Here is a 10,199-nt window from a genome sequence, read left to right as displayed (position 1 = left end):
AGCCTGCAATCAGGTCGAGCTCAAACACCGAGCCACGCCAGCCGGGCATGAGTAACACTTTTTAAAAGTTAAATTAAATTAAACGTTCACGTAATTGTTGACAGCATTACAGAGAGGAGAACTTTCTGAATTGACGGATGAAGTCACCACCCCTGCGCGCTCACGCCCAGGCGGGGCGCGACGTCCTCCTCGGAAACTTCCGCCCCTGCGCACTCCTCCACGCCCCGCTCCCCTCTCCTTGTCTGTGTTTGTTTCCGGCGTTTCAATAAAGCTCGATTCGGCTCGAATAAATCCAGTCCTTCCGGGAAAATGGCGACGCCCTCGAGTGCCCCGGAGGCGCCGCCGGCCGCGGACCGGGCGTCGGCAGCGGGGGCTGCCGAGGGAGCCGAGTGCCCGCCGCCCCGCCAGCCGCAGCCCCCGCAGCATGTCCGCGCGGCCCCGCGGCTTCGAGCCGCCAGCTCCCGAGGACTGGGGGCGGCGGAGTTCGGCGGAGCTGCGGGAGATGTTGAGGCGCCAGGAGAGACTTTTGCGCAACGAGTAAGCGTGGGTCCCGCCGCGCCGCCGCCAGGCTGGGCTCCGGCTCCCGGGCGCCACCCTCCCACCCCGCCCCCGGCTGCCTTCCCGGGAAGGTGACCTTGGCGCCGGCCGCTGCGGGGAGCCCACGGCCTACGCGCCGCGCGGAACCGCCCGGGCCCTGCGCTCCCCGCGGGGCGGCTCGTGTGCGCGCCCGCCCGCCGGGCGTGCCCGCTCTGCCCGGGCCGCCTCGGCCTCCTGTGCCCGCCGCTGTGCGGGTGCCCGACCCGAGGGTTGGGGCCTACGTCCTGTGGCCCCCCCCCCCGCCCCCCTCGTGTCCCACTCCTCTTCGCAGTTTCTAAGTCCTGCTCTTCCCGGAATCCTTGGGGAGGAAAGAGGGGTTTGTCCGGCGGAGGAAGTCGGCCTCCCCTCCCGGTGGCGGGCGTGGAGGGTCTGGGCAGGAGCGCGACCTAATGGGCATCACCTGTTGCAGGGAACCAGCCTTGGCGGCGCGGGGCGCGTCGCGGGGGGGAGGGTGACGGCGCTGGGAGGGCATCTTCAGAACGTCCCCGACCGGGAGCGGGGAGAAAGTGCAACAGAAACGCGGCTGTGGGGCCGGGGCGCGCGTGGGCTGGGACCGATGTGAGCAGGTGGTTGGCGGGGTGGCCGAAGTTCGGGATCCGTGGGGGACGTGGTCGCGGGGCGCGAGAGGGCTCGGCTCGGGAAACGGGAACCCCCGCCGGGGGGTGAATGTGTCGGAGGAAGAACGCGGGGCCTGCGGTGTCCCCTCCCTCCCCACTTACTGGGCGGCTGCCGCACGGGAATCAGAAAAGAAACCCAGCAAAAGGCACCAGGGATTCTGGGGGCTTCTTAGTAGACACAGGTGTTTTGACGGGGTGAGAATGGGTTTTCATCTGTGGCAGCAAGTTAACTTTGGGGCCTCAGGACCCCTCTTTCTACTCTTGGCGACTTACAGAGTATCCCGAAGAGCTCTTGTTTTATGTCTGCGGCTGTTTGCCAATGCATCAGGAGTTTCAAGTGCGAAATCTTTAAAACACAGGAATACAGGCAGTCCTCTGGTTACGTGGGACTCCACGTACCTTGCCATCTCCCATTTCTTTATTTAAAAAAAGTTCCGTCATTTCGACATATGTACATATGTGCTTTATGTTTTTTATTATTTACTGTATTGACCACAAGGTCAGAAATTGTTATCTTTCTTTTAAATTTTTTTTACTGTTTCACTTCATTACTGCTGTGTGCGTGCTCCATGTGAGTGATGTAGGTGCTTATGTGGGTGGGTTCCAACTTACACAGCAAAAATCGCTTTACCTCGCCTGGAAGGAGCGGATCTCCGTGGTAACCGAGGACCTACTGTATACAAGCTCACACATTCTGTTAGCCAGAGCAGTGATAACCACATGTCCCCGTGGCTTCTGGAAGACTCCACTCTACCCATGTGAGAAAATGAGAGTGGAAATGGCAAAGCATTATTCCGGAAATACTTTGGCCTTCCAGACACGGCCACCTCCCCTCTCCAGAAAGGTCTTGTAGATCATTCATACTTCTGTTGATTTTTGGAATATCTTATATAAGTTTTGTATAAAATACTTTTGCTGAAATCCTAATTAGATGAGACAGATGAGGCATATTCCCTATACTTTCTGGATTCCCTTGTTTTTTGTGGGGGTGGGGAGTCGGTAGTTGGATAATTACATTCCTGCTTCGGGGCAATTGGAAGTCAGGTTTTTAACATAAAGATATATTTTTTTTCCCTTTGAAGATAATGCTTTGTCTTTATGTCTCAAGTTTAAAAACATGGCTCTAATGCATACATGTTCTTTTCCATTTGACAGAAAATTCATTTGCAAATTGCCCGACAACGGTAAAAAGATCAGAGACTCTGTTGTCAAACTGAGAGCTGCCATTGCAGAACGTGAAGACGTTAGAGGAAGAAGTGAACTGTTTCATCCTATTAGTTTAGACTGTAAACCAAGGCAAAAAGCAATTGCAGTTGACGTGGACACAGATAAGGCCCAGAATTCTGACCAGATACTTGATACTTCATCACTGGTTCCTGGCTGTTCTTCTGTAGATAACATCGCGTCATCTAACACAGCCTCACAACAGGGACTTTTTCATTCTAGTCACAAAGGTGATGAAGAGGCTCCCCAGGTTGGGTACCCAGTGAACAAGTGCCCAGCTTCCAGCAGCAGCGCCACCGCACCTTCCCCACCCGAAGCCAGGGAGTGTCTCCCTCAGCCTCCTGTGTCAGGTCCAGCAGAAGATAATTCTACCAGCTCCGACGACCTCTTCATTGACAGGTTACAAAGGATCACAATTGCAGACCCAGATGAGCAACATTCAGAAGAAAACACAAGGACTGAGAACTTGACAGGCCTTCGTAGTGGGACACAGAAGAAACCTCATTACATGGAAGTGCTAGACATGCGAGCCAAAAACCCAGTGCCCCCACCACGTCAATTTAAAACCAATGTGTAAGTACCCTTGGAGACAGACCTGTCACAGGGACATAATATTTGTTAAACTCAAAAAATTGGGAGAACGCTTAAGTTCAGGGGACTTTGTGTGAGAGCCACTTGTGTTTAGGAATGAGTGTACTGTGGAAACAGTGAGACTGGCCTGGCCTGCCTGGAGTGGAGGATTCATGTTGGAAAACACTTTAATATTTTAGCCAAATAATTGAAAAGGTTTTAAATAGCAGATGGAGTATTAAATTGCAGGATACTTAGCCAATATTTTATAATAAACAGAATTTATTATGACTTTTTCAGAACCATTTTCTGGTGTAGAGCTCCCCCTTTGATTAGAATGTCAGCCAAAGAAAAAACAATTGCAGGAGCCCACAGGCTTTCTCAGCACAAATATTTTGTGTGCTCACCAGATGTAGCAGCAGGTGCTGTGGTGACACAGAAGTAAAGATTCTGCTCATCAAAGAGTTTAGGCTCTAGATGAGGACCCAGGGCTTACACACTTGGAAGAACAAACCATGTAACAACTTCAGAGGGAAAGAAGCTGAGAAGAGGTTAAAAAAACTGAAAATAGATTGGGGTAGGGCGCAAACCCTGCTTCTAAGTTCCTTTTCATAGCTTTGTTTCTGAGCTCTTCAGAGAAAGAAAAGCTCTCTGAAGAGGAAGGAATGTTACTTATTTGTATGCAGATGTGGCATTCAAATCGGGGTAGGAACTGGAACAGCCTAGATTTACAAGGATGTAGCATTATCAGGTACAAAGTGGAGCCACTACTGCCTGCCTTTGAAAAACTGAAGACCTCTAGTTGAAAATACCTAAAACCATTTTTATTGTTATAAAGAGACTTTAAAGTTTAATCCTACCCCACTCTAACCTCAAAACGTTTTATTTCTTTCGTCTAGAAAACCAGGATTGTGTTACATTAATTTTTAGTTAGGAGTAAAAAGCAATCTTTGATTAAGTAACCTCTCATGTTGTGTGCAAAGAAGTATCTTTCCTCACTTCTGGGAAGATAAACATATAACAGAGAATACCCTGATCCCAGTTTTGTGATCCTGTCATTTAGCTGGAAGCGGGAGTAGCAGTGAGGGCTACCAAGGGTTAAGGAAGTTGGGCAGAAAGAGCTCCTGTGCACTTAGAGCAGATCAGGAAAGGCTGGGCCTTGATAGAAGGCCATGGGCCAGTGGGGTTGAGGGGAGCATGAGCAGCTGCGTGGCAGTTGGAAAGTGGGATAAGGCTCCAGTTCTGCTCTCCCTTGGCCTCCTCCTGCATGTTCTGGCTCCGTGGCCACCAGGATGCTGGAGGCTGCCCTCTCCCACCTCTAGCTTTGGTCTTTTTGGAACCTCAGATTTACCTGCAGTTACCTATGAAATGTGACTGTGTGGGTATCCATGGCACCTCAGGTTTATCATGTACCAAGTAGAACTCATTTCGTTCCAAACTGACTTTTCCCCATATTTCCTAATTCTTAGTGTCACCTCCTCATCCCCCCTCCCCTTCCCAAGGTGTCTTCCTTTTTCCTCATCTCCATATCTTCTAGCCATGAAGACCTACATAATACATTTCCTTTGCCTTCACCCTCTTTCCTAAGGGAGGACTGTCACCTCTCGGGCTGTAACTATGGTCTGTTCCAGCCTCACGCCTTACCTCTTCACCAGTCCATCTTCTCCACTGCTGCCAGAATAAAACTTATAAAATCAAATCGGAACCTGTTCCCCAGAATAGAGCTTTTCACTGTGTCTGGACCCAGTCTACTTCCCGGGCTTGTCTGGCTGCCTTTTCTGTACTCTCGCTCTTGCTCCTCCTGTGTGCTGCAGTCATGCGCTTCTCCCTCTGCTGGGGTGCCCTCCTCCCCTCACTTTCTTGGTGGGCACTATTCCAGGACTCCTCAGATTTCACCATCTTCAAGTTTTTCTGGCAACCTCCCTGTCTCCCATTAGAATCGACGTTTCCTTTATGTTCCCATGTACTGTATATAGATACGAATCATGGTACCTGTGGTGGTATACAGGGTAGGTTTACAGTTGTTCATGTGGAAAATAGTACAATCATCTACACTAATAAAAGAGAAACATGGTAATTAGCGTACGACCACTACCCTTTTCATTGGCTAATCAGTGAGTATATGCAAATTAACTGTCAGCCAAGATGGCGGCCGGCAGCCAGGCACTGAAGCTAGCATGAGGCTTGCTTGCTGCAGACTCGAACGTTCCCCACCTCACTTGCCGGCCTCTCAGTTGCAACTCTAAGCAACTATATACTATGTTGCAAATAAGCTAAACAAAACATCAGAAACCAGCCGGACTGAAATCCAGCCGACCGAAACATTGTATCGATGTTTTCAGCAGCGAGGCCTCAGAGCTAAAGCTGGCCCAGAATAAAAAAAAAAAAGAAAGAAAAAAAAAAGAAAACAAGGAGCGGTTGGAAGCTTTAGTCACTCGCCAGCGGTAAACAGCCCTCAGCCCCTCACCCAGACTGGCCAGGCACCCCATGGGGACCCCCACCATGATCCAGGACACCCTTCAGGGCAAACCAGCCGGCTCCCACCCGTGCACCAGGCCTCTATCCTATATAGTAAAAGGGTAATATGCCTCCCGGCACCGGATCAGTGGAGCCTCGAGGCCTCCCGGCACCGGGATCAGCGTGACAGGGGGCAGCACCCCAACCCCCTGATCAGCCCTGCTCTGTGCCTGATAGGGGGGAGCTCCCCAATCCCCTGATTGCCCTGCAGCTCTGTGTTTGACAGGGGGGAGCTCCCCAACCCCCTGATTGACCCTGCTCTGTGTGTGACAAGGTACGGAGCCCCAACCCCCCTGATGGGCCCTGCTCTGTGAGTGATAGGGGGCAGTGCCCCAACCCCCTGATCGGCCCTGCTCTGTGCGTGACGGGGTGGCGCCGCAACCTCCCCATCGACCCTGCCTTGAGTGTGACGGGGCGGTGCCCCAACCCCCCAATCGGCCCTACCCTGAGTGTGACTGAGGGTGGCATCGCAACCTCCCGATCCGCCCTGCTCTGTACATGATGGGGCGGTGCCCCAACTCCCCAATCGGCCCTGCTCTGAGCCTGACCAGGGGCTGCACTTAGGGATTGGGCCTGCCCTCTGCCACCCGGGAGCAGGCCTAAGCCAGCAGGTTGTTAATCTCCCGAGGGGTCCCAGACTGTAAGAGGGCACAGGCCGGGCTGGGGGACCTCCCTCCCCCCGCCCCCCGAGTGCACAAATTTTTGTGCACCGGGCCTCTAGTTAATAAATAATATGAGAATGAACTGTTGGGCATACTCACAACTGTAAACCTCCTTTTGCCCCACCCCTATGTTGTGCTGAAACGGTTGATAAATTTATTTCCCTCTACTGGATAGTAAGCCCCTTTGCAAATGTTTTTTGAATAAAAATAAAAGATAGCTTCAGTTCAAGTATAAGGTTTGAAGAGAGAAGAAAAGGACAGAGCTACGGTTGAAGGCCCCTTGTGTGAATGAGTGTGGCAGATGTATGTCTACAGGAAGGGGATATAACAAGTTTCCCTCCTTCAGGTTACCTTCACATCAGAATGATTCATCGAGGCACCAGCAGAGAAGTGGGTCTCCCATTTCCCCAGAGGAGAGGCTGCGCAGGGATAAGCAGCATCTCGATGACATCACAGCGGCTCGGCTCCTACCACTGCACCATCTGCCTGCGCAGCTGCTCTCCATAGAAGAGTCTTCGGCACTTCAGCAACAGCAGAAGCAGAGTTATGAGGTATTTAAGAGTATTACTTGTTTACTGTCTGTATGTTGGATGCTGCTTACGTAAGTCAGAATTTACTTCAGGGAGGACGGATTTAACAGAGGGATTAGGTGCCAGAGAAATGGCAGATAAGTGCCATCAGCTCTCACATGTGTCCCTCTAGTTTTCAGTCTTGAAGTTGCTAGAACTGCAGGAAGCAGCTGGAGGTGATCACAGCAACCTGCAGCATCAAACTGGTATTCTCCAGAAAATGCTGCCACATGGCACATCTCCGAAAGCCCCGGCTCTTAGGACAGCAGGAGTATCACTGTGTCTTCTCCCTCTTAAAGCCCATGGGAGAGCTGCTCAGTGGTGGGAGATAACCAGGACCTGCAAAGAGAACCAGGGAAATGTGGCTCCAGCTCCCATCTCCTGTGATCCATGGGCGGGCATAAAGGGGGTGGGGGAACAGTGTTGTGTTCCAACAGACAGTTGGACACTAGGGTTAAAAGCCTAATCGGCAGGCTCTTGTAAAGATAGAAGAATCTGCTACATACAGTGACTTAGTCAAGTTTGTATAGGACTGTTTTTGAAGATCTGTACGTTCTACAAGAACTTGAAACAAGTATATTGACAATTTGTGTACAGAATAATGAGATGGAAGAAAATAGGTGTGAGAACCTTAGTGAGAAAAGAAAGGGTTTGATATACTTAGTAATAATTTGAATCTCCAGAAAAAATAGTAGCCTAACATCTTAATATTGCTTAGATTTTAATCAGGTAGTATACTAGTATAGCAGTTAATACAGAACCAGGCTGCTATTCTGCCTTGGCTTTTCATAAAAGCTCAGTTGGCATGGATTGGCATCGTCAAGGCACTCCTTTTTAAAGCCATTTTTCTTCCTCTCAGTGCATTAAAATTATACAACCATAGCATTGAGGAATTTTTTTTTAAATTGTCTATATGGTCTTAAATGACTGTCCTAAGACATTTTTAGGTTGAATTACACCCATCAGTTTGAAGTTGACTTCCTTGGCAGAGTAGTCGTAGCTCCTGCTTCAGTCCTACTTTCCCATCATGCCCATGGCCTGAGGGGGCGATCCTAAAGGAGCTCCTGTGGTGTGGGAGAAAGCATGAGGAACGTGAAGGGCAGAACTAGAAATGAGTGTTGCTGGCTGCCATACGTCCATACATGGGTGGTTTATCCTTGGGTGTGTATAAGCACATTGGCAGAATCTGGAATTTATTTGGACACTTTTCTGCATAGTAATTTTCTCGGGACTTTATTTGCAGAAGGATAGTCAGCTTAACTATTAACTCCAGTATTAACTTTTTGATTTTTATTGTGGCATTGAAAGGTAACTCATAAGCCTAGAACCATGATTTAATCTAGGGAAGATGATTGTCTGTTGGAGAATCAGCACAGCATTAGTGATTTTTGACATTTGATAACTCGGATTGTTCTATGAGTTTGCATATACACATGTGTGTATCCACATACTTAAACATATATCTGTATTTATAACTGTTGTAGTGTGAACTGATTACTCAGTTTCTCATGAAGAGGTGGGATATTTCCATGCACTTCATTAATGGACGTCTGTAGCTACAGCTGTAGCAGGCTAGTAGGTCTCCCAGCACAGCTCTGTTGCATCTATGGTAGATACAGCTGTCAGGCTCGGTGCATTGCTGTAGAGCTCTAAGTTTAGGAATTGTAGGAAAAATATGTGATTGTGTAACTTCTTGCTTTACATTTTATTTTAAAGGAGATGCAAGCCAAGCTCGCAGCACAAAAATTAGCTGAAAGACTGAATATTAAAATGCAGAGCTATAACCCAGAAGGGGAGTCTTCGAGGAAATACCGAGAAGTAAGGGATGAAGATGATGATCAGTCGTCTGATGGTGAATTCTGAAGATGGGCATTGGGGTACTTTGCTGACTCTGCCTGTTGAGATGTCATTTTCTTACATCAGACTTTCTAACAAGTATCAAGATCAGTGTCAGACGTTGAGGGAAATAATTTTATAAAGTTACGCAACGTTAGCTATAAAAATAGTTTGTCTTTCAGAAGATAACTTATGTACTGGAAACGTTTAACATTTGAATGTTGTGTTTAAACGTATTAAAGTTTTACAGTATGTTGTGTGTTGTCTGATATTTTAGTATATAGTAAAGAACATTTTTTTTCTCTAAGCCAAATGAAAGCAGGTAATTGCTTTTTTCCCTTCTTTTTACCTCTATCAAATAGCTTTTATTACATGCCTTTCAGTGAAATACTTAGTTGTCCCAGGCATCACCTAAAATGAATTAGGAAGCTACAGTTCCCTCTTCTTTTGAGTAATGAAGGGAGCAATTTAAAGAATTCTATGCATGTTTGCATGGGCTTATTGAGGTACTGGATGGGAAATACCTAGGAAGACACTCATGGAAAAATGCTTAAATGTTTGTTTCCTTCTTCTGTCTTTCCTTGGGAGAATGTTATCTTTCTTCTGGTTACAAATAAGGAGTACATTTGACTCTTGAACAACGGGGGGGTTAGGGGTGCCAACCTGATGAATTGAAAATTGTATATAACTATTTTTAGTTCATGTTGGAGGGTGGATGGTCTCTGAATGACCAGCTTTGCCCAGGGTAACGTGAAATATAGGAAAGTCTAAGATGACCGATGAGGTGAAGGGAGTAGCTGTTCATATACTTGACCTGATTTGAGTTCATTGCTCTTAACAGATGATAGATTCAGTTTGGTGAAAAAAACAGTTTTTTTGTTTTTAAGCTACAATTGAATTATTGTCAATACATTGCCCCCCCGCCCCCCAAAGAAACATACATATGTAGGCTGCAGAAACCTCAATCTATATATTCATGTTTGTAGGATTATATGATTGTCTCCAGAGAAATTAACATGTATGTTATCAAAGATTTCTTTAATATGTTGGAGCTTTTAAACACTGCTGAAAGCAAGAATAAAATATTAATTAGAGCAACTTCAAAATTTTAGTGGTGATGTGTTACTGGTGCTTAATTAAATTTAACTTACTTTAAAAGAGACTTCATATATGTAATTTGATGGAAAATACATTTAGGTCAGATGTACAAGGAGAGTAAGGGCTGAGTTGTATATCAAGCCCCCATTACCCCCAGAAAAGCAAATTAAAACTATACTGAGCTAACAATTTCATTATTTTTAGTTTGTAAAACTAATAGTAAATGATTTCACAGCATAAAGTTATTTGATGTTCTTTTATTAGAGGATGAAATAACACGTTACTGGTATGTCTGGAAAGTAGGCTAAGGTGGAAGGGTTCACATCCATACATGCATAATTGCTGTAATTCTGCTACCCAGAGAGAGGTTCTGTGAACACTTGGGTATATGTACTTGTACATATTTTTTTCTATACATAGCTATCCATGTATATTTTCAACTAGAGGCCCGGTGCACGAATTTTTGCATGGGTGGGGTCCCTTGGGGTGGCCTGTGGAAATTGGGCCCC

At 47.3% G+C, this 10,199-nt stretch overlaps 1 protein-coding gene across 1 annotated transcript; it reads left to right on the top strand.

The window, feature by feature from the left end:
* Window positions 1–295: 295 nt before the first annotated feature.
* On the top strand, window positions 296–9,528 carry POLR2M (RNA polymerase II subunit M). Its single transcript, XM_070421942.1, has 4 exons — window positions 296–537; window positions 2,370–3,011; window positions 6,534–6,738; window positions 8,473–9,528. Exons 1-4 carry the CDS (start codon window positions 425–427, stop codon window positions 8,617–8,619), a joined length of 1,107 nt encoding a protein of 368 aa, XP_070278043.1. The 5' UTR covers window positions 296–424; the 3' UTR covers window positions 8,620–9,528.
* The last annotated feature ends 671 nt before the right edge of the window (window positions 9,529–10,199 follow it).

This window comes from Myotis yumanensis, unplaced genomic scaffold (genome assembly GCF_028538775.1).
Source record: "Myotis yumanensis isolate MYYU_CA2020_CCGP unplaced genomic scaffold, mMyoYum1.0.hap1 SCAF_1, whole genome shotgun sequence".
In the NCBI taxonomy this organism is placed as follows: Eukaryota; Metazoa; Chordata; class Mammalia; order Chiroptera; family Vespertilionidae; genus Myotis; species Myotis yumanensis.
Note: the sequence above shows the minus strand (reverse complement) of the source record. Positions and strands in the feature narration are given on the sequence as shown.